The 24,828-nt window shown below is 36.4% G+C and overlaps 2 protein-coding genes across 5 annotated transcripts in view; both read left to right on the top strand.

Annotated features, from left to right (window-relative positions):
• The window catches only part of Rabgap1l (RAB GTPase activating protein 1 like), a 583,034-nt gene that overhangs the window by 225,790 nt on the left and 332,416 nt on the right, over positions 1–24,828 (top strand). The window lies entirely within an intron of this gene.
• On the top strand, positions 1,899–6,689 carry Gpr52 (G protein-coupled receptor 52). 2 transcript variants are annotated; one of them, XM_051147672.1, is made up of 2 exons: positions 1,899–3,071; positions 4,277–6,689. In XM_051147672.1, exon 2 carries the CDS (start codon positions 4,494–4,496, stop codon positions 5,577–5,579), a length of 1,086 nt encoding a protein of 361 aa, XP_051003629.1. In that variant the 5' UTR covers positions 1,899–3,071; positions 4,277–4,493; the 3' UTR covers positions 5,580–6,689. The 2 variants fall into 2 exon arrangements, with proteins under 2 accessions (XP_051003629.1, XP_051003628.1); XM_051147671.1 differs by having other exon boundaries at positions 1,899–3,209.

The raw sequence follows: 24,828 nt of genomic DNA, 5'->3' as shown, positions 1-24,828 counted from the left end.
ACTATGCCTTATGGGAAACTCTGATAATTTTTAAGTTAATGGATGGAAGGATGGAGGCTTAATGGGTGAAAAGCACTGCTTCTCACTGTGACCTTATATCCTGGAATCCCATGCAACCATAGATTACTTACAACACTTTTAGATGAAAATCCTTGCCCATGTTATGTTTTGGTAATATGTGAAACTGAAGCAATCTAGAGTTTGAATTCCTCTAAATGAGGTATGTTTTTATATATGTGCATTTGCTCACTATTTTAATGATTTTAGGAATAATTCATAACTTTCAAAATGTGTGTATTTTTAAATGATTTAAATTTTGGTAACTTGGGTAGCAATAGCAATTAATAGCATTTAAATTTAAAAAGCGTTGTTTAGATTTACTCATTTAATTTTATGTGTGTGCATTAGTGTATGCTGTGTATACTGTGTGTGTGCAGGAACCTGTCCAGATCAAAAGAGGGCAGCAAGTCTCCCAGAACTGGAGTCTTAGTTTCTGGTGCTTGTGAACTGCCATATGGGTACTGGGACCAAATTCAGGTATTCTGCAATACCTTTGAATTCTCTCCACCGCTAAGACATCTTTCCAACCTCTAGCACTTGATTTCTGAAATTGTTTTGTATTAAAAATTAGCATCTTATTTTTCTTTGTATGGAATGGATGACGTATCTTCATTCATGAATATTTATCAAATATAATTTTATTTCAAATATTTATTATGTTTAAGAATATTCTTATCTCCTTTGCTTTAAATGATTTTACATGTTTAAGTACAGTGTTTCTCTGTAAAGTAATATTTTGTCACTTTTGCATTATATGTAAATATTTATTTCCCAAATCAAAATATATTCATCTTGAGGTTTACCATTTGAGCTTGTCTCATAAATATTTCTTTTGTGATATGTAATTATCTTACGTATTTCACCTCACCCATGAAGATTTAAAAAATAACAGTCTTCCAGAAAGATGGTTTAACATGGGGGATGGAATAGGCTTCCTGTGTTTTATAAACTATTTTATAAAACCTGAGGAGATGTTATAACATATTTCCTGGATGACACGGATAAGTAGAAAGGAGAGTATGTGACTTAGTGATACAGTGTTAGGACTGGTATTTTAAAAAATCATTTTTAGACCTAATTTCTTAATTGTAGTTGGAGTCAAACCATGTTTTCCTTCTCTATTCCCTACTTTGTTCATTTGTGCAGCAGTTACTGTACTGATTGAATAGAGATTTATGCCTTAAAATATTTTATTGCAGTTATTTATTTATTAAAAGAGGGAGAGATAGGGAAAGAGAAGGAAGGAAGAGGGAAGCAAAGGGGGAGGGAAGGGAAAGAGAGGAAGAGAGAAAGAAGATGGGGAGGGTAGAGAGGGCACCCACATGGGCATGCTTGGGCTAGGTCGTACATGTGCTGTCAACGGAAAACTTGTTGGAGTCTGTTCGGTCCTTCCATAATGTCATGGGTGGGGATCAAACTTGGGTTGTCAGAGTTGTTGGGGACAAGTACTTTTTACCTGCAGAGCCACCTCAGGTTTTAGATTTAAGAATTTTATGAAGGAAAAAGTATGCAATCCAATAGCAATAGTCTTGGCATATAGGACATGTTTCCAGCAAGTGCTACCTTCTATTTGTATTTTTATTTTCCTGATTTATTTTAATCCTCTAACAACTATAAAATTTGTTCTGATATAGATATATATATGAAAAAAGTTTAAAATAAATGAATGATTGCATGTACTAAGTAAACCTAAATAAAAAATTTTAATATACACCAAATAATTGGGCAAATATTTATTTTGCTTCTAACTAACTTAAATATATGTGACTCAAGCACTGTGGGATGGATTTCTTTAGCTTTTTGGTGTATTTGGTATAGTAGGATAAACACGAATTTCCTGTCTTCTGAGATCATATTTGACCCAGGTATTTCTTCAGACAGGTTTCACTGTCATGAGTCCAGTCCTGGTGTTTTGTTATTTAGGTCAGTGTGCTAAGATCAGCACATTCATGTGGGTGTGGCAGGTATTGGAGAGATGATTATATGACTTTTAATTTCTGGCCAAAATATGATTTTTATATAGAAAAAATAGTAGTTATATCAATTTAGTTCATGGAGACTTAAATTATTTTTAACAATTCATACGTTCTTTTGACCAAAGTGTATTAGATTTCTGCTGACTTTTTAGTATCATAGTACCTTGTGATAGTTTCTTTATAAGGTTTAAAGGTATATGCCAGTTTTGTTTCCCTAGTACTATTTATAAGAAATAATTTCTGCAAATGCTATAAGGGGAATGCCTCCAGAAGTCCTTACATACCGTTTACATATTATGAGGATTGGTCAGTTTCATTGTCTTTTGTCAATCTTGCTCGGAGCTCTCAGAGTAAGTCTATAAGCCTGCATGTGCCTGGCAACTGTTACCTAGTGACAGTTTCAGCTGCAGTAGCCATTGGCTGTGCTGTTGATTGGGGCAGGAGGATCGAGTCACCTTTCTGATGGTGAGTTCTTCTGCATCAGCTCGGGATGAGGAGGAGGAGCAGACTCTGGCTCAGGTGGAGGCAGCAAGGCTGAGAAACTGTGAAGAATCTCTCGGCAGCATCCTGATAGCTGCATCACAGTAATCGGACTTCTGAATCAAACAGTGCAGCCTTGCAGCTGGTCAGAGTGAATACACGAGAAGCACCATCTTATTCTTCTAACGAGAGAAGTATTTTCTGATAAGTGAAACTCAGCATGTGCAAGGAGGAATATCCTGTGCCTGACATAAAGGACTTTCCTGAGTGATGTGTTGCTGCACGAGAAAATAACTTTGAGAAGAATGCTTTCTATTAAGCTGCTACATTGTTCCTGAAGGAAATGCTTTCATTTCTAGTGCATGCTATTTCTTCAAAAGCTATGACAACAAAGAGTGACAAGAGACCCTCTGAATTATTTGTACTTGGGAAAAAGACTTGGGCAAATGTTAGCCCGATGCCAGAATGACCTTGGAAGCCTTTTGGATGGATTCTGCCCTGCCAGAATCACAGTCTGTTAAAGTCCAGGATTTAAACCCATCTTGATATTTTGAGGTATTTTAAAACAGTGCTACTTCCCAGACTACCTGATGACCCTGCTTTAATTGTGCTTTTGATTAAAATAGAATACAGAAACAGAAGAGGCATTTCCTTAACATATGGCTGCTAATAACTGCAAATATAATAAACAAGGTAATTTTCCACTTTCAAATATGTAGTTGAAATAATGATTTAATGTGTTAATCAGCTAATGGAAATAAAGAAGGTCTAACAAATTCGAATATGAAGTGTACTAGAAAGACTTAAGTAACAGATAATAGAAGCCTCTCTAGTGAAGTGCTCTCCTTGTACAGGGATGTTTCCATTATGGTCTAAATTTCATCTGTATTTCTGAGATTTGGGCATGTTGCAAATTTGAGGAATTACTTCGAGTTGTGTATTTTATTATGCTTTTTTATAAGGAAATGTTATATAAAATAATGAAAGTTATTTTCAGTTATATATGCTGAAGTTAATATCAACGATTTTATTTTGAAATAAAAGAGACATAAATTACAGTGCTGGTAGCAGCACCAGCAGCTGAGGTGGTCTAAAGCTGTTTTCATATAAATGCTTAAAGAATGAATGCAAAATAAGGATTTCAGAACTTTATCCTATTTTTAAGTTTTAGGTGTTGTTGTACTAAATGATTGCATATTATCTTTTCCACCGGAAATTACCTTGTATTTTCATAAGCATTATATAGCAATCTGGAGCCTGATTTTTTTTTCCCACCAGTGTACCTTATTGTGCCCATGCAAACGAGCCTTTTGGAATTAGAATTGACAGAATTATTGCTCTTATCTTTTAAAAAATGGTAGAGAAATGGGTCCTAAAGTTTCCTACCAGCAACAGATGAGGACCTCTGAGGCCAAGGGCACTCTTTGTCACATGAACTTTTTCTTGGCTTTATCTAAAACTAAGATCTTAATTATTTAAATTCTAAAATATGAGTGCATTTTCCATCACAGTTCATCACAGTCGAAGCAGGAGACCTCAGAATTTAAGACTATTTCCTTTATTGTTCTTTCTACTTGATCTCTAAGAAACTCTGTCTTAAGAGAAACACTTCTGTCCCTGACAATTGATTTTTTTCTTACAGATTTAATTTTTCATAGTACTAGCTAATAAATCCATTTTCTCTAGAAGTGCCTGTATCTGCAAAAGTTGCTTGAAAGCACCGGAGGGAGCTAACCAGAGACCTCTGTTCACCTTTCTAGCTCACCCTCCTCCTCTATCCCCCAAAGCTGAGATGTGTCACTGGTGAACTAAGGCTGATGAAGAGACCTGAGCACACTGTGGATGCTCAGCTGTAATACAGGCACTGGCACTTTCTACTGAAGCAGGTTCTGAGACACTGATTGCAGAGTTTAACAGATGCTGGCACGGGCACCCGCTTGTTGGAGCCAAAGCTACAAATTCCCTTAATTCCAAGCCATGAATGAATCCAAGTGGACTGAATGGAGGATCCTGAACATGACCAGTAGCATTGTGAATGTGTCCGAGCATCACTCCTGCCCACTTGGATTTGGTCACTACAGTGTGGAGGATGTCTGCATCTTTGAGACAGTTGTCATTGTCTTGCTGACATTTCTAATCATCGCTGGGAATTTAACAGTCATCTTTGTCTTTCATTGTGCTCCACTGTTACACCATTATACTACCAGCTACTTCATACAGACAATGGCTTATGCTGACCTCTTCGTTGGAGTTACCTGCTTGGTTCCTACTCTGTCCCTTCTCCATTACTCTACAGGTGTCCACGAGTCATTGACTTGCCAGGTGTTTGGATATATTATCTCAGTTCTGAAGAGCGTTTCTATGGCATGTCTTGCTTGCATCAGTGTGGATCGCTATCTTGCAATAACCAAGCCTCTTTCCTACAATCAACTGGTCACCCCTTGTCGCCTGAGAATTTGCATTATTATGATTTGGATTTACTCCTGCCTAATTTTCTTGCCTTCCTTTTTTGGCTGGGGCAAACCTGGTTACCACGGTGACATTTTTGAATGGTGTGCCACATCTTGGCTCACCAGTGCCTATTTTACATGCTTTATTGTTTGTTTACTTTATGCTCCTGCTGCCTTGGTTGTCTGCTTCACTTACTTTCACATTTTCAAAATTTGCCGGCAGCACACCAAAGAGATAAGTGACCGGAGGGCTCGATTCCCTAGCCACGAGGTGGATGCTTCTAGGGAGGCAGGACATGGCCCTGATCGTCGCTATGCCATGGTTTTATTTAGGATAACCAGCGTGTTTTACATGCTATGGCTTCCGTATATTATTTACTTTCTTCTAGAAAGTTCTCGTGTCTTGGACAATCCAACACTGTCCTTCTTAACCACCTGGCTTGCAATAAGCAATAGCTTTTGTAACTGTGTAATATACAGCCTCTCAAACAGTGTTTTCCGCCTTGGCCTCCGAAGGCTTTCTGAAACAATGTGCACATCTTGTGTGTGTGTGAAGGATCGGGAAGCACAAGATCCCAAACCTAGGAGACGGGCAAATTCCTGCTCCATTTGAAGAGAACTGCACAGTAAATCAAATGCAATGTGACAGTGGTTCTGGATTGTATTCTTGATTCATTTGGAAATTTGTCCTAGAGAAATATTTTGTGAATAGTTGACCATGAAGTGAAGAATGAGGTTAAAGATCTCTTTTATTTCCTTTTGTGCAAGAAAAAAAAAAAAAGCTGAAGGAAAGGATGTATGGAGAATAATTTCTAAGAGATTTACAGCTTGTGAATTATGTTCAGTGTTCCATCCACATCACTGATGATAGGAGAAATTCTTCAAATCTATAAGACATGAGCAAGCCCCTTAGCATCTCTCTCTTTCTATGTCCTCTCTGCCTATGTGTCTGTCTTTTATTTAGTTCTTACTCTTTGTAGTTGTGGGAGTTATTATTTGCTAAACTACCATTTATGAAAACTGCTGGTATGTATATGTGGCCAAGTATAACCTTTCCATCAGAGCATTAAGACACGCCAATCTGCATCAGTTGTGTTGTCCTTAGGGAGGATGCATAGTGTTACATTTTATTTGTCATACAGCCCTTGTGCTTATGTTCTTGTCATCTTCTCTATAGCACAGATTTCTCCACTACAAACAGAAAAGAGAAGTTTTTTTTCCCTGTATACAAGGTCATTTGGTTTCTGCTCCCTTTTTTCAGCACCTGATTTTGCTTTTTCAATTTTTCTCCATATGAATCCTATGGAATACATCCTGAAGTGGCTTAGCTAATGAAAAAGTCCTCCATATACAGCAGTCAAGATGTTAAACAAGTTATTCTTTCAAACAAAGTAATCTGGAGGTTTTGAAGACATTCATATCTGCTTTCTTTGAAGGGAGTTCATTGCCTAATGTAAAGTCCTTTTTGCTATAATAAAGCTTTTTTTCTCTATAAAGCCCACAATAATCCTAATGCAGATGCAGAATACTTACCAGTATTGACATGTCATTCTTTGTGCTACTCAGAGTGCCCTTTAGAAAACGCCAAACACTGAAATTGTATGTTAGGTTTGCAGCAATTTATTGTCACGTCCACTACTCATTTGTGTGGTATGTATTTGAATATTCTGTATTTTTTATAAGAATATAAATATATTATGTGACCTGTGCCTAATGTTTTCTTAGCACTATATATATATATTATCAATGTTGTTGAAGTTGTCAACATTGGTAAACATATATATGGACTTATTTTAAAAGGAAGATACTTTTGTGTTGTTGTTATTTAGATATTTATATTAGATGAAGCTGCATTCTTAGTGCTGCTGGGAATGTAGTATACTTATAAAAAAACAGTCTAGACATGTCAGGATTTTGTTTTATAATGGTGTGTTTTCAAATGCAGAGATGAACTTATTTTTTAGTGTGCTATGTGAGGGTACTAATATGTTGGAGGTTTAGATTCAGCTGTGGAAAGCAGCTGTGAACAAAGCAGCTTACGTTTTTATCCCGAGTTCTTGACTTGAAGATGGTTGAAATTTTCTATCACATTGCTGAGGAGTTTTCTTCTCAGTACTTCAGATTTTTGTGTTTTATGAGAAATATTTAATGAAGCGTGCCTATGATTCTGACTTAGAAGCCAACCATGTCTGTACACTGGTGTTTTGACTTCAGAAGTCTGTTAAAGAAATGTTGTCACTTTATTGAGGTTGTTCTGAACCCTTGTATATTTTTTAAATATGTAAGAAAGGTTTAAATAAAGAATAAAATAATATTCTATACATCAAAACCAAACTTTGTATCAGTTTACCAAAATACCAGGAACAAGAATTACTTGTCTAGGAATCAGATTCAGATTGTTATGTACTTCATAGCTGAAGTTTGTGTGGACTGTTGTCTCCTGTTTGTCATTGGGATAGTAGAATTGAGGTGTACTGTTTTAAACAGTATTTCTATCTCCTCAAATATGATAAATAAATTCTCCAATATTATGCATATTATCGAGGAATCCATTTTGATTTGTTTAATGAAACATAATTTAGAGGGGCTAGAAACATAGCTCAGAGATGGAGAGCATTTACCACTCTTAGAGGGCCTTGAGTTCCACTCCCAGCACCCTGTGAGACATCTTACAGCCATCTGTAACTCCAGCTCTGGCAGATCTGATGTCCTCTTCCAGTCTCAGCAGGCACTCACACTCATCTGCACCCCCACAGATATATACATAATAAAAAAATAAATGTTTATGGAAATTTAGAGGTCTGGACAGAGATCCTGGAGCTGTTCCCTCTCCTAAATTTTCCTATAATATTAACTGGCTTTGTGCCAGGTTCAATGTTAAGTTTTATATGTATCATAACAACTAATCTTCTCAATAGACCTTGATTATATTACAGTTATAATTTCCAGTCTAGAGCTGAGGAAAGATAATCCACTTAAGGTCACTCAGCCAATTACAGGGTCTTTTTGCACACTTCTCTGGCCTGGTGTCAAAGCCTCTGTCCTTCACCGATGTACCGCACAGTTGTCCACACCTGGCCGTAGCTGACTAATGATCTTCACTGCTGTTTAGACGAGTCCCTAGACCTGTGAATCTCTCACTGTGCTTTTTCCTTCAAATATTTTCTAGGCATCATTTATGTTTCAATGCTGTCTTTTGCCGCAGGTTTCCCCCCATGGGTACCATTTTCTTTGGTCTCATACACTTCCTTTATTAAAACTTTATCCCGTTATACTCAACCTTACCAGCATATTTTGTAATCAAACAAAAAACTCTGGGTCAAGATATCTCCTTGAGTTTTGATCATTTGTGGTAGACTTTCCTTGAATAGCTTTTTTGAAGCTCTTTGAATTTTTCTTGAAAAACAAAAAGATCTTTTTTTAAGGAAAGAGTAAAAAAATAGATGTTGTCTCTTTTAATAAAGCAGATACTATCTTTCAGCAGACACATCCTTGTCCTCTGGCTCTTAGAATCCTCCTTTGCTCCCTCTTCTGAGATAAGTCTCTTCCTTCTTGTATAGACTATGTTGCAAATGGTTCAGTTGGAGGCACCTCACAGGCAGTTGTTCTCTGTAGTTTTACTAGTTTTGACTCTATAATGTCCATCTGATGAGATGTGAGAGCTACATTTATATATTAAAATAAGGGTCGGGGAGATTTGGGGAGGAATGGGAATATGAATATGATTAAAATATGTTGTATAAAATTCTCCAAGAATTATACAAAATTACACATTATAAAAATTTTGTCCTAAAGTAAAAGACACTAAGTTAGGAACATTCTGGACTCTGGTCATTTTACTTCTTTTTTGTATACTTTAATATGTGTTTACATAATAAGATGACAATTTGATGTAGTTCTTTGAATCTTTTAAGAGTGGGTAGGGTAATATATATTTCCTAGCATGGTATTGCATTTCATAGTGCTTATATCTGGTTTTGTTGTAAGTGAGAGAAATTATGCTGTTTTCTCTTACCCAGGGATACTTGGTCCTACAGCTATACAGTGTTATAGGGCTTTGGACCCCACTAATGTATGAAGCCTGGCCTGAAATGCTAGCATTGCTGTCTTGGATAGATACTGAATGTTTCAAGACCTCATTTTTCTCATCGTCAAAATCAGAGACTGGTTTCTTCTATTACACTGTGTGAGAACTAACTAGACCTTGGAGACTAGGTCCTCAGCATGGCATCTTTACATAGACAGTATTCACAAGGTGTGAGCTGCCATTTGACTAACTTTCTGTCACCATTTTTTTTTAACCACCAATTTAAAACTAAAACAAATCCAACCAAAACAGAATTAATCCATTCAGAATAAGGCTTTTCTAAGATAGCATATTTTCCTGCTTACAGGTACTTAAAACCCAGATTTTGGATTAGACTTAGGTGTTTTTAGTTACATAAAGGTCCACAACATCTGAAGACATATTTCTCAGGAACAGTTATTTGTGATTAAAGACATCCCACAAGCAGTTGTTGAGACAGTTAGGTATGAGTCAGAAATTACTTTATTTCTGTGTTTTAAAAATATTTAAAACATTCTTTTTACAACAGGGTTGCAATAGTAAGTAGGGATTGTCTTATTTTTCTTTGCAGTATGATTTCTGTCATTTATTAAAGTGGACTTTTGAAGTATTTTGTCACATATATTTTTCAATTATTAGTAAGCTGTTTTTTTTCTTTAGGTACTATAATTATATGAGTTTAAAAATAATGGGATTGCTGGATTAAAGAAATTTTCTCAGATCCTCCCATTCTCTAATCATTAGATCTGAGAAAGATGCAGCCATGTAATAAGCAGATGAAAAATGATCAAGATATGGGGAATCTGACAATGTGACATTCTGAGCAAAGCCTCACCTGCATTCAGGTAACATTGTCTGTGGGCACAGAGGCATTCGCTAGTAGACCCATGCTGTGCAGTTCTCTGTATTTTCCTGTGAATGCTTTTCTTCTCTGAGTGAAGCTATTTTAGTGCTAGGGATGTAATGCAGTTGATAGAATGCTTGCCTAACACGCACAGCGCCCTGAATTCAAATCCACAGGACAGCATAAGCCAGAGTGGTGGTAAATACTTAGAACTCTAGTCCCAAGGGGCCCGTTGCCCTCTTCTGGACTCCATGGGCATTGCAGCACAGAAATACGTGCTGGCAGAACAACCATACACATGAAGTAAAAAAATATTTTTCAGAAAGAAACAATTTTATTTTATGATTAAGACAAATTAATAACTACTGAGGAAAACAAAATAATTATAATGAAAAAATAGATTCATTTTCAAAATGAATGTTTTGCCCAGTGTCAGTTTGCTTCGTAATTGTAAGTAGTAACAACTTTATTTTAAATAGTATAAGTGGTTATACATAGTAAGATATTAAGATGTTTTGTCCTTTTCTAGTTTTCTGTTGTTTCCTTTGTATAATGAAGAATTATTTGATGACCAAAGAAGAGGATTTATGTTCACAAATAAGAGCACTAAATACTGCTTTTCTGGTTCCAGGAGCTTATGACTAGGTAAATAGCTCACCGTAAATGAAATGCGAATGCTTTTCTAACTTTCACCTTTATATAGTTTATCTTCACATACTGTGTATGTGTATGTGTATTGGGGTAAATCTTTTGCTTATGAAGCTTGCTATTTAACTATTTATATAATCATTTTAAATATTAAATAAAAATGAAGTCATTATGGCCTGAAACAGCTGACTTGCTTAAAAACCAGCCTCTTTAGTAGTACTTCATTAAGTAATAAAACAGAAAACTAAGAAACAGAAAATTGAGCAGCATTAAGTATCAAACTTATATGTAGTTCTAAAATGTTTAACTTAATAGAATTTGTAATACTTTCTTTCTTTTTATTTATTCTTTCCTTTCCTCCTTCCACTCTTTCCAGTCCCTACCAGACATATCTATGCTCTCCCCCAGGTCTGCTGCTCCTCTGTTTCCCAGTAGAGAAGAGCAAGCCTGCCAGTGATACGAACTGAACACAGTAAAACAAGATTCAGTAATACTGGGCACTGAAGCTCCTGAGTTTGCAGTGCATCCCTTTGCAGTTCCTGCAAGGAATCTTTTTGTCATGTATTTCTTTCCCAACTTAAAAAAAAAATCTTGTTACAAATAATATTTTCAAAAATTGTTGAACTGAGGTCATCTTTCCACCTTAGTTAGTGTTCCGTTCACTCAGTGCTGCTACATCCATGCTTAAAGCTCTGTGTTCTTTTGAGACATTAACGGTGAATGCTGTCCTTCCAGTGTTAATTTTCCTCAGTGTTGGCAAGTTCATTGTGTCTGGTACATGCCACACTTTGAGAAAGGCGGAACATTTTCCCTTTGGTGTTCTGCCTCTGCTGTAACAGGGACAGCTTTTAAAGAGGGAGGAGTATTCATCTAAGTAAAACCAACCAACCAAACAAAAAATACAAGAAGCGTGGAGGGCTATGCAAGGACGTGAAGACCTCCACTGTTGAGGTCTGCAGACCCTAGTCGTAGTGTGAGGCACAGGCTTCCCTAAGGTGCAGACCATGTGAGCAGTCTGCAGAGTGGCCCTTATGTGCTTTGTCTAATATGACTACTACATTAGTTTGAGCTTCCTGCAAGGTGCTCTGAGCTTTGTGGAGTGTGGTCTGTGTACTGTTGAGCTGAAGTGGATTTGCTTAGAGATGTCTACTATGACTCGAGTCTCTTCCCTACAGCTTGCTCTACCAGCTTTTCTGAGTGGAGCTTGACTTCACCATCCTCTTCTCCTCTGCTTTCCAGTCACACTGTATAAATTTAAAAAAAAAAAAGCTTTTGCAAAGAGTATTTTAGGAGACTTCAAAGATTACTTAATGTAGCTGTCTATCTTATTGAATTTTTCCTTCCAGAGTTCACACTCAGTGGACTTGTAAGCTATAATCTGCATCTTAAAGGAAGGGGAGGAACCATCAGACCAACTGGCTTTTAGATAATTTTTCCTATATTCAGCTGAAATGAACATCTGAATTCTAACTATGATTATATGGGAAATTTCACATTTCTTTGTTACCCATGAGTTTTCTTTGTACTTTAATAGAATCATTGCTTTGCCAAGTATTTGCTAAATCTTGAGCAATTCTTACAACATTTGATTTAGAACACCCTCATCAGCCTTTCTCTGAACAAAATCATACTATATTCTTCTTTAAATGGGCTCAGAGATGAATGTAATGCTTTTGCATGGCATATACCCAAGAATATATGAATATGAATCTATTGTTTTTCTTGGTTTATATATTTGACTATTGTTTATTCAGCCAAGAAAGTAAACCAGGTAGATTTAAAGTTATACATCTATATTGTATATTTTATTTTAATATAATGAGTTTATTTTGAATAGATATATTTTAAACAACTATTTAATTTTATTTTTCTATATGTATGGCCTTTGTGCTTTTTAAAAAATACAATTTTACTTTGTGAGATGGCAGTAGGAGAACTGTAAGTTTGAGACCAGACTAGACTACACAGTGAGACTTTATTTCTAATAAACAAAAACAAGTAAAAATATTGAAAATATTTAAAAAGGAGGTGAGCAGCCTCCTTCAGCCACATATGCTCTCTGCGATGCCGTGACTTGTCACAGGCCCCAAACAATAAGCCTGATAGACTATGCAGCACAATGGTAATTCTCCCCCACATCTGCTATAGTCATGTGACAGTAGCACACACGTTACATTTAGTTCCCTTGAACTTTACCTCAATTGTCTCAGCCTTTATCAAACTTTTCCTGGTTTTCTAGTATGCTAATATTTTTATTTGTAAGTGTGATAAATTTATCTTTAATGTATGAAACTAGATTATTTGAAAAGTTAATTCCAAACTTTGTCGGGAATTCCCTAAACCTACCACATGCTTGGAGCTGTGTTGTAATGCTTGGTAATTAATATTCAGCATACAGTTACACTCATGGCTGAGATTCATTGCAGCAAATGGACATAAAAGGTGGAAGCATTCATGAGTCTTCCTAGAGGAGTCACACAGGGACCACTTCATTCTTCCAGCAGTGAGTTGTGATAGCACATGTGATGTTCCATATCAGTGGAGCTCTTCAATGGGAGCTGGTCACACAGGAGTCTTCTTCCTGTCACCTCCCGAAGGTCTAGAATCCAAGAAGTAAAGCAGATACTAACATTAGTCATATATTTTCACCATCAAGGCATACTTCCTGTTTCTCTTAGGGTAGGTTTCGTTTAATTTTAGGGAACCTTTGCTGACCAAGTTCAAAGCCAGCTAGGGGCCAGCGTTGCACATGAGCTGTTCTAAGGACAGGTAGACTCTAGAGGAATGTATTGACTTTCCTCAATACCTTGTCTTACTGATATTTACTAAAAAACATGTGTTATGTAAGCATTTTGAGATATTGGTGGAATAGAATTTCTTATGGTTTATATGAACAGGAGTCATTTCGTATGCTTTATGTTTATATAAATGACTTTGAATGTGCTTATCAAGATATTATACCTCTTATTTTTATAGCAGTAAACTTTTCATTTGTAATATACCTTAATCTCTCCTTCTGTTGTTGCTTTTCTCTAACAATAGTTTCAATTATTACCACTCTCTTCCTCATTATGACTAATTGCAAAAATATTTTTTAAACAGCCCACTTACAAAGATATTATACAACTTATAAAACCTAGTTTTCTTCTAATGCTTGATTGTTATTTTAACTTTATGAGTTTTTTCACTATTAATGGGATATTTTACTTGAAAAAAACACAGTTTAAAAATGAAACTAGCTAAATCTTCATAATTTGACTTTCATAAAATATGTTTTAATTAGTTTATAGAAAGAAACTGCTGTTCTACAACATTTTATTTAATGTAATTCAAAAGGTATTTTGAAATTGCTAGAAGATAGCATACTCTCTTCCAAACTTATTGAATTACAATTTTTAAAAAGATAAAACTAAGCCTTTCTGTTTATTCATTCAGCAAATCTAAGCATAATTTATTATATGATCATTTGTACTCTATAATTACCTTTTAACTATAGAAAGTTTTTAATGTGGATGCCTTTAGCATTTGAAATTTAGTTTACAAGATTTTCAAGGAAGCCTTTCAGTGGAGACTTGTAAAATGAATGGCTGCTGGAGTCTTAGTTTACGTGCGTTTCTTCCCAGGCACAAACGAATGAGTGACTGACTGTTTATAATTCAAGGCCCGTCACATTGCGGGTTCCTCGTTTTCTGTCCACATTTTCACAGAAGGTCCACCCATGCTCAGAGATTGTCATCCTTTTGCCAAATATCCTCCCACTCCCAGCAGTCCTCACAATCAGGCCTTCAGCATCTTCTCTGCTCACACACATCTTGCTGCTTCGGGCCTCATGCTTCAGATTGTTGATAAAAGGTGACTCTAACAGTTACAGAGAGGCCTTATCTACCCCAGCTTTCCTTGTTTAAAAAGATAATCACTTTTGGTTTTGTTTGCTTGTTAATGTTTTTAGTGCCAGCATTTCACTAGACTTTCACTTTATAGCTTTATATCTTAATGGATGATTACTAAGAAAAGCCATGGGGACCTATGTCTCCCTTGCTTCTGATTCTATTAATTTATACAGTTCTTTCCTCCCTACTTTGACTCCTCTGAATAGCTACTTATTTTTATCTTCCACAGGAAAGATTGTTTTCATTTTATTCAGTTTTCATGCTTCTTCTTGCTGTGCACCCTTACCTCCTAAGAGGGAAACAGCATTTTTTCAGAGCCCTGGTTGGGTTGGATTTCACTGTGAATTTCAGGCAGTCCTATAGGTCATGGAGGTTCCAATTTCATCCTCCAGAGTTAGGATTTCAGGTATAAGCTTCCATGCCTACTTCATTAAATCCTCGGTGCCCCACCACCTACCCCCACCCTTTGTGTGTGTGTGGGGGGGCAGAGGAAGTGTGTGTGTGTGTGTGTGTGTGTGTGTGTGTGTGTGTGTGTGTGTGTGTGTTCTGGAACATGTAGTCAGGTGTTTTATTTAATAGATTTTTCACATTAAAAAAAAAAAAAGATAGACCCAGTATCACCAGCTGGTTAGACTGGCTGTCCATCATGCCCTAGGAATCCTTCACCTTTTCATTTCTCTGATATTGGGATTATAGACACACACAAGTGTGCCCAGCTTTTTATGTGGGAATTGGAGATATAAACACAGCTCTGTATGTTTGTACAGCAAAACTTTACTAACCGAGCCATCTTTCTTAGCCCTTAAAAGACAGGTGTGTGTGTGTGTTTGTGTGTGTGTGTGTGTGTGTTTGTGTGTGTTTGTGTGTGTTTGTGTTTGTCTGTTTGTTTGAAGGCAACACATATGCTAGGCAAGTACTTTACGATTGGTTGATATTCCCGGCTGGCTTATTGCATTCTTTATGTGATTTTCATCACTGGAACTTGAAAATAACTGATAATTTAAATACTGCCTATTTCATAAGTGCTAAGGTAGTCCCATCAACTGTCGCTCAACTCTGTGACTTAAAGGTATTTACTGTGAGCCCACTTGTTAATTCTTAACATGTGTATCTTTTGGTTGCACGTCAGATATTCGTACAAACAAAACTCCCCTTTTAATTATAGTTCTGACGTATGAAAACTCCTGTTAGCCCATGCTTTAATGAGGAATTTTCAACACTTTCCTCATTCATTCCATCAGCAAACATTTACTGTCCAATTTAAAGAAGTTTACTAAGGTATATAGATTGTGGTGAGTCAAGAATCATAAACTCTTTTACATAGACTTTATGTAGAAATAGAGAGGGTATGGGATGGGGAGACACTTCACGTGCTCTATTGTACAAGTCTCTCATTATTATGACCGCCCTCCACACAATATCAGAGGCTCTCTCATTTGAGAATCCCAGTAAACAATGAACTTCTGAACAGCCAATGTCCTCTGTGTACAGAGGGAGGTAGATATTTCCTATATATATATGAGATTAAGATATTTGGCTTATTATGTCAATAAAGCCACTATTTCACAAAAAGAAGACATAACATTGAGAATTATGTAGGAGTGGTTGATGTTGGATGCCGTCTTCTTTGGGGTGGTCTCATGCGGGGAGAGGGAGTGCCCTCTGAATCATAGGATCTGCAGCAGTGTGTCCTCATTGCTGAACTTAACTGTTGGTGCTGCTCGATACAGCTCCAGAAGCAGAACCAGATAGACAGAAGGTCCTAGCTACATATGTAATCTCAGTTGGATTCTAATTAAAGAATTATTTGAAAATGGGATAAAATGCCAGAAGGTATTATTGTGCAGTCTAGTTAGGGTTAACAAAGTTATCAGAGTTATACAGAAAATGTGAAAACTGAATTCAAAATTGTTATGCATTCATTATATTTTATAAAAATAGCTTTTCAACAGAATTCTCAATCTTTTTCTATATAAAAAATGTAATTTTGTTCTGAGGCTGTATATTTTGTAACCTAAAAACTTGACCTTTTTCTTCTGTTTCAAACTATCAGATTTGGTTTGGAGAAGTAGATCAGTGCTTAAGAGTGCATGCTGCCTTTGCATAGGACCCACGCTCAAAATCTCCTATAACTGATGCCTTCTTCTGGCCTCTGTGTGCACCTACACTCATGTGCATAACACATCACACACTTGCATACATACAATTAATAATAAAATAAAATAAATCCTTAAACACAATACCAAATCGCTGTCATTTAATATGTAAGCTTATTGCTTTACGTAAAGTAATGTTTTTTAAAGGTTACACTGATAATTTTCTGAGCTTTAGCATTAGATCTCAGAAATCTTTGTAGGTAATCTATATCTTGAATAGCAGCCACATTATTATAGTATATGGACAAATAACATTACAGCCTAAAACCTCACATTTCAAAAGCAGGTGCTGTAATTCTTTGCATTGGGATCAGTTGGTTAAAGGCACTGCTATGGTGCTGACATACAGTAATAACCAATTAACATTTACACCATCTACTGATAGCCTAAGAATTGTATTTTCACCCATTTCTATTATAGAAAATAGAAAATGAAGGGAAATAAACTTTCGGTTTATTATTGATTTAAAGGCTGATCCAGGTAGTAGCCATTTTGCATGATTTCAGTTTATTTCCGGTAGTTTTGTCCTCAAACTCAGTGTTGCCTACACGGGGGAGGACAAAACATCTCACAGTTGTTATTTTCTATTAGCATTATCATAAGATACAACATTATGTGCTTGGAGCTGATGTAATAATACATGATATCATAGTTGATATCATAGGAATTTAATATGTAAAAATAATGAAATTCTTTTCATCCAAGAGGATATTTTCCTTGGTTTTATACTTGACTTTTAAAAAAATAATTCTTTTAAAAAATATTTTATTAATTTATTCATATTATATCTCAATGGTAATCTCATCCCTTGTATCCTCCCATTCCTCCCATTCCTCCCTCCCTCCCACTTTTCCCCAATCCCCTCCCCTATGTCTGTGACTGAGGGGGACCTCCTCCCCCTGTATATGCTCGTAGGGTATCAAATCTCTTCTTGGTAGCCTGTTATCCTTCCTCTGAGTACCACCAGGCCTACCCATCAAGGGGACATGGTCAAAAATGGGGCACCAGAGTTCACATGAAAGTCATACCCCATTCTCCACTCAGTGGTGGAGAATGTCCTGTCCATCGGCTGGGTAGGGGTTCAAAGTTTACTGCCTATATTGTCCTTGGCTGGTGCCATAGTTTGAGCAGGGCCCCTGGGCCCAGATCCGCCCATGATAATGTTCTTGTAGGTTTCTAGGACCCTCTGGATCCTTCTATTTCCCCATTCTTCCATGCACCTCTCACCTAGAGTCCCAATAGGATGTGGTACATTTACACTATGGAATACTACTCAGCTATTAAAAACAAGGACTTCCCAAAATTTGTGGACAAATGGATTGAACTAAAAATAATTCTTATAAGTTCACATTAGTAAAATTGTCAACAAATGGTTGAGTTTAGTGAGAGTTTACCTAAGTGCCTATATATCAGTTCTAAAGACGTTTTTAAAAGTAGTCATATTTCATGGATAGGACTCATATAGATGGTATTCTAGAAAAGTGGCAATACTTTTGTTAACTAGTAATAAACTATGTAATTTGATAAATTCCTGTCATTAAGAAAATGCTTGTAGTTTCTGTGCAACATAGTGTTTATGAGGCAGTACAATATGTCGTCAGTATCATAAAGCTTGTAGCTGCGGTTTGCATATCACCTTTTATTTTGCTTATTTTCAAGAGCATGTCTGTGAACTCCAGCCCTCTATAACTTGTACCTGTCTTTGTTTGCTTTTTAATTTAATTTATTTTTTATATATTTGAATTTTTCATACAATATTTTGGTCATATCCCCCCCAACTCCTTTCAGGTCCTTACTACCACACTACCCACCCAACTTTATTTTCTTTTTCTCTAAAGAAACCCAGTAACACATGTAAAGCAAAATTCAAAATAATTAACAAACCAGTAAGACCAAAAATAGCAACACAAACTAAAAACTCCACAAAATATATAGAGTCCATTTTTTGCTGGCCAACTACTGCTGTTGGGGCCTTCTTACCTAATCAATACAGTACTTGAAGCTTTAGCCAGAGCAATAAGATATCTAAAGGATTCAAGAGGAATGAAATAAAAATAAAATTATTCTTTTTTTCCAGATGATATGATTTTTACATTAAAGACCCCATCAGGAAATTTCTATGACTGATAAACAGTTTTAGCAAAGTGGCAAGATTAAAGAAATTAACACATGAATTATAGACTTTCTATATACAAATGACGTACATACTGAGAAGGAAACCAGGGAAACCAGTACATTTCACAATAGCCTTAAAAAAAAAAAAAAAAAAAAAAAACCCTATAATCTTAGCACTTGGGAGGCAGAGGCAGGTGGATTGCTGTGAGTTCGAGGCCAGCCTGGTCTACAAAGCGGGTCCAGGACAGCCAAGGCTACACAGAGAAACCCTGTCTTGAAAAACAAACAAACAAACAAACAAACAAACAAAAAACCCCAAAAAACCTTCAGATAACTTTAACCAAGCAACTGAAAGACATGCGTAACGAAACTCTAACCAGGCAAGTAAAAGAATTGTATAACAAACACTTTAAGAAATTGAAAAAATAAATTGAAAAAGATTGCAGAAGATGGAAAGGCCTCCTATGCTATTAATCAGTAGGCTTAATATTGAAATGGCTACCCTACCAAAAACAATCTACAGATTCAATTCATTCCCCATCAAAATTTCAATACAATTCTTCACAGAAATTGAAAAAATAAATAAACAACTTTAACTTTATTTGGAAATACACACGCAAACAGGATAGTAAAAATAGTTCTGAATAATGAATTCTATAGGTACCACCATCTCATATTTCAAGTTGGTCAACAGAGCTATAATAATAAATAGTAAATGATATTGGTATAAAAAACAGACATGTTGACCAATGGAATAAAATTGAAGACCCGTACATAAATCTGCAAACCTATGGACACCTGAGTTTGACAAAGCAGCCTGAAAAAAACAATGGGAAAAAAGACAACATCTTCAGCAGTTAGTGCAGTTCAAAATGGCCAAGATTAATAAAACAAATGACAGCACAAGCCGACAAGGATGCAGGGAAAAGAAACATTTATTCCTTGCTGGTGAAAGTGCAAATTGATAGAATCATTATGTAATCTGTGTGGAATTTCCTTAAATATTAGCTATAAATGTATCTACCACATATCCATCTTTGCCATCCTTAGTCATACACCCAAAAGTGTCTGTAACTTACTACAGAGACACTTGCTCATCTGTATTCAGTGATGCTCTATTCATAATAGCCTGAAATTGGAAACAGCCCAGATGTCCATCCACTGATAAATGGATAATAAATCTGGCAAATTTACACAATATTATTCAGCTTCTAAGAAAAGGGAAATTATAAAATTTTCAGTAAATGTAGGGAGTTATAAATAATCATCCTAACTGGTGTAACCCAGACCCTAAAGACAAATATTGAATGTTTTATTTCATATGTGGATGTTAACTTAAGCTTAAGATAGGTGTGTTTTAATTGAATAGCTAGAAAAGTTAGGTAGTATGGTACCAGGGGAGAGAAGTAGTTCTTCCATGGAAGAGTAAATAGAATCTAGTACTATAAAGGGATAAAGTGGAAACTAGAGTAGGAACCTTAAATGAGGATGGAGGATGGGAGTGCAGGGCAAAGTAGGGCATATGAGAAGGAACAATGGCACTAAAGGCTTTAGAAAAGCCATATGGAAACATACCACTTAAAAAACTTCCTAAAATATATACATACATGAAAATAATTTAAATAGAGTTACCAAATAATGAGGACACAATGCCCCAGTTAGAGGTCTTCTGCCACCAAGTAAAACCGCAGGTCTCAGGACGAGGTTACATCTTGAATTGTTGGCAAAAGGGCCCATAGACCCCTCCAGACATCACAGATTATTTCCAAAGTCATTGCTTGCTCATTGCAACCTGATAGTAAGGTCTTATTGCTGAAGACTACTGTCTCATGTCATCAAGCATGGAGAAATTTGAGCTGGCTTCCAACTAGAGGCTTCCTCCTTACAGACTAGCATTCATAAATCCTGGAAAGTATTCATCAATATGACCCAGCTGCAGTATCATCCTGCTACCTCCAACAGTGACCTGCCTGAAAGACATACAATCTTATGGAGCCATCAACCACTTTGTGGTTGGGTCTAAGGTCTGCTCTTTGAGATGGACTCCATACCTGACACTGTTAAAGTGGCAAAGAACTTTAAACTAGGTAGGTCATAGGCATTATTGGAAAAACCTACTGCTTAACATTCCAGTAAAGGAATATAGCAATAAAATGACTTCCAATAATATATGCTATACCCATGGATCAGAGCGTTGTTTAGCCTTCATGAGAGAAGCTGCTGCTGCTTTTCCTCCTCCTCCCCCTTCTCCCTTGAAGTAGATAACTAGTACATAAATCCACAACTGGACAAGGTGCAAAGAGTGAGAGTACTAGGAGCACTGAGACCTAAATGCAATCTTTATAAAACCCTCCCCTCAAGGCTCAGGAACTTATGTGGAAGAGGTGTTAAGAATGTAAGAACCAGAGGTGATGGATTGCTCCAAAGAAACAGTGTCTTCCAGACACAGCAGGACTGATACACAGATGACTTCACATAGACTGACAGCATGCACAAGACCTTCACTAGCTCAATCCAGACGAAACTCCAGCACAGAAATGGGGAATTGGACACAAAGTCTCACCCATAACCAGGAACCTAGTTGTAGTTGATACCTGCTGGGAAAAGAAAATCAGTTTTTCCAGTACAGTGATACTGAGTATTTCAACCACACTCACATTTAAAAAAAAAAAAAAAGAGGTTCATGGGGGCTGTTTCTTTGTGTTGTTATCTATAGTCAGACTGGGTTTTGTTAGCAAATATTTTATGAAATGTCTTAATATATCTTTACATTAAGTGAATGGATATATGGTCTCCCTAGATTATACAGAATTAATGGATAAAATCTTGATTTTTATTTATACCTTACATATGTTTTAAATTATAGACTAACTCAGAAACTGTTGCTGTCTGTGAAACTTTTGTGTAACTTTGTCCGTTCTTGGTTTTTCCATTTTGAGTAATTTCTGCCTTTCATTATTAATCTAATACTTGTTAGAATAACACAGAAATGGTATTACCATGAATGTTTATAATTGAACCCTCCATCTTTCAATAAGTTCTTGATTTTGCTTGTATTGCTACAATGTGTATGCCACTTACAGGCATAATCTTTGGTATTAGCTTTACATAAAATACCAATCTTCTAAGGCACTTGTTGAAATAGAAATTTTGGTTCAGCAAGGTTAGTCTGAGTTCAAAGCTCTTCATTTCAAGAAAGTACCCTTTTGATACCATTGTTCTGAATCTTGGTGCCCCGTCTTAGATAGAAGTTTGTGTAACATATATAGCGAATGCTTCTTATTGCATTTAATAAGTGCTTTAGATCTAGCATGTTTATATGAAGGATGATTATTAGCTTGCTTTCCCATTAGCTCAGATCGAGCTAGCTTTTGCATGCACCAGAATCACACAAGATAAAGTTTGATAAGACTGGACATTCATCGGCTTTGATCCATGGAATGTGTTTTGATGGGACTTAGGAACATCGGATTCTGTACGTCAAAACTATACATTTCTATGTAGGTGAACTAACACTGAAGATTACAAAAGAATACTTTAAAAATTGAAGCTGCTCTGTGTAGGCTCAGTTTTCTTAACCAATATATTTTATTACAATTTATTAACCAAGCGTACGTCACTTATAACCCGACTAACCAAAACAATAGGAAAAGAGGATTAAGGAACACAATAACAAAACCCTAAGGAGTGATTCTTCTGGTGTAATCAGCAGGATTTCCTCTGCTGGAACCTGGAGTAACCAGAACCCGGAACCACAAAGCCAGCAGGAGCCGGAGCCACAAAGCCTTCCCTCGAGTAGTTCTCTCTAGGAGCATCTCGAAGTGGAGCGGTGAACAGCCAAAACTATCCGAAGTCTCCAAAAACCCCGCCTCCAGTTCTGGGTTCATTTATATATCTCCTAGAGTCTGTTCACAGGATTCTTTTCAGCTGACACGAAGTGGTTGGTCTTCTAGTGGGTTAACCTCACCTGTTTTCTCACAAGACTGTTCTGATCCCACACTTGGGATGCTAAAAAACAGGTTTATCTCTCCTTCAGCTCTGTGAATTCATGTGTCCTTTATTTAAAGTCAAAGATACAGTGGGATCTCTCAAAGATGAGATTGCTTTGGATGTTAGTGTTGGGTTAATAAGGAAGCAGTGAGCTGTTTCTGCATGCTTTGGTTTCATGTACCATCGCTGCAGGCCAACTGCATAATTTATTGTAATATATCAGTGGCAAAGACCATGGCTTGGTTTTCTACCTAATTAACCTCAAAGGATCTTAACTGCATAATTGGTTAGAAGCAATAGGTGTGTAGGTATTTGAAATTCTGGTAAATGCATGATCAATATTGATTCTTCTGTTGGTGATGACTAGCTTATTCATTCTATCTCCAGGAAGCATTTAAATCTTTAATAGTACTAGTAGTTATAGTCATAGAAGTCTGTTCCTCATAGAAAACAGAAGAGGTTCTTGCCTTTTTAAAATTAGAAATTCAGATAACAGATGAACTATTTGCCATTTTAGTTTGATACTACATTCTAAAAGCATACCATCCAAAGTAATTAAAAAATTGTATCTTTGTAACTTATTCTTCACTTGGTAATTTCTTCTAATTTATGGATGAGGGCGGTGTTTACATAATACCTAATTGAACCTATGCAAATTATTTAAAACAGAAGGTTATACAGAGGTTGTACTTATTAGATAATCTTACCAGAAACAGCATGTGCTCTTTCAACTGCATAGGCTCAACAAACTATAATGTCACCCTAAATGATTTAACAGCTTTATTTAGGATTAATCAATCATTTCCCTAGGTTTGTTACCTCATTTATTTGCCAATTTGCATATGATTTTGAAATTCAGAAATATTAAGCAAACAGTAATGTACTCAGAAATGGATTACAGAATAAATTGAATTAAAGCAGTGTCCTACTTTGTGTTTATGTTACTCTAATAAACACTGTGATCAAAAGCTACTTAGGGGAGAAAAGGGCTTATTTGGCTTGCACCTTCCAGTGTCAAAAATTCATCTGGCAAGTTAAGTTCAGGCAGGCCTGAAGTCAGGGAGCTGGAACAGAGCCTATAGAGAAAGGTGTTTGGTGGCTTGCTCTCCCGACCTACTGGCCTAGTGATACACTCCTTCCAAAAGATTGAGAGCAGTAGATGAGTAGCTGTCAAACAGTGCCCCACAGATATGCCTGCAGGCCAGTCTGATTGAGACAATTCTTCAGTTGAATTTCTCTCCTAGGTTACATCAAGTTAACAATAAAAAGTAACTAGGAAAAACAGATTGTGGTCAAGACAGCCCTGGACAGATGTATGAGGTGAGTGATCTGGTGTGACATCACTCCACTGCTCTGCCCTGAAGGACAGTTTGATTTTGCTGTTTCTGCATGGTTTAGTCCCTTGCTACAGTTCCACCTACAGCAAAGACATTAGGAAGAGCATCATAGCCAAGTGTAGTAAATTCTGTGTTGTGCTCACAGAGAGAAGTTTTCGCAAGGGAAATGGAAAATCCAACAGGAAAAAAATTTAACAGACATATCAGAGACAATAAAATATAGCATGATTTTTTTTGTTGAGTAGAAGTCTTGGGCTAGATGACCTTTTATTACAGTTGACTGTTCAGAATTTTTTATTAACCACTTCAGAACCATGCTGTATAGTGCATAATGTTCATAGCTATCACTAACACAGATGGTCAGTATTTTGAGACAGCTGCTAATAATCTTAAAAAACTTTAATGATTTTCAATGCATAATAGGAAGTAATTTTATTAAAATATTAATTACCATTTTACTTTGACATTCTCCAGCATCATAGGACTGTTTTTTATCAAAATAAAAATTTCATACTATTTATCTAGGTATTTCTCTTAGTGTTTCGGCTTTTTTAAGAGAGCGCCAGCTATCTCCAGTGGGTAGCCATTTGCAAATGAAAACTTAGCTTTCTCCTATAAGTCTTACTGGGGAAGCAAACCTCTCTTGTGGGTAGGCCCCATTCTTAGTAGTAGATGGCCAACACAAAATGAATTCAGCAGCATCTGTGGAGCTTTTTTTGTCTCATAATGTTAAGTCAGGGCATTTTGTTAGTTTGTTTGTTTTGTTGGTTGGTTTTGTTTTGTTTTCACTTACCGGTCCTTTACCCATACATTATG

This window comes from Acomys russatus, chromosome 6 (assembly GCF_903995435.1).
Source record: "Acomys russatus chromosome 6, mAcoRus1.1, whole genome shotgun sequence".
NCBI classification, from domain to species: domain Eukaryota; kingdom Metazoa; phylum Chordata; class Mammalia; order Rodentia; family Muridae; genus Acomys; species Acomys russatus.
This window is presented reverse-complemented; position numbering and strand designations above follow the sequence as displayed.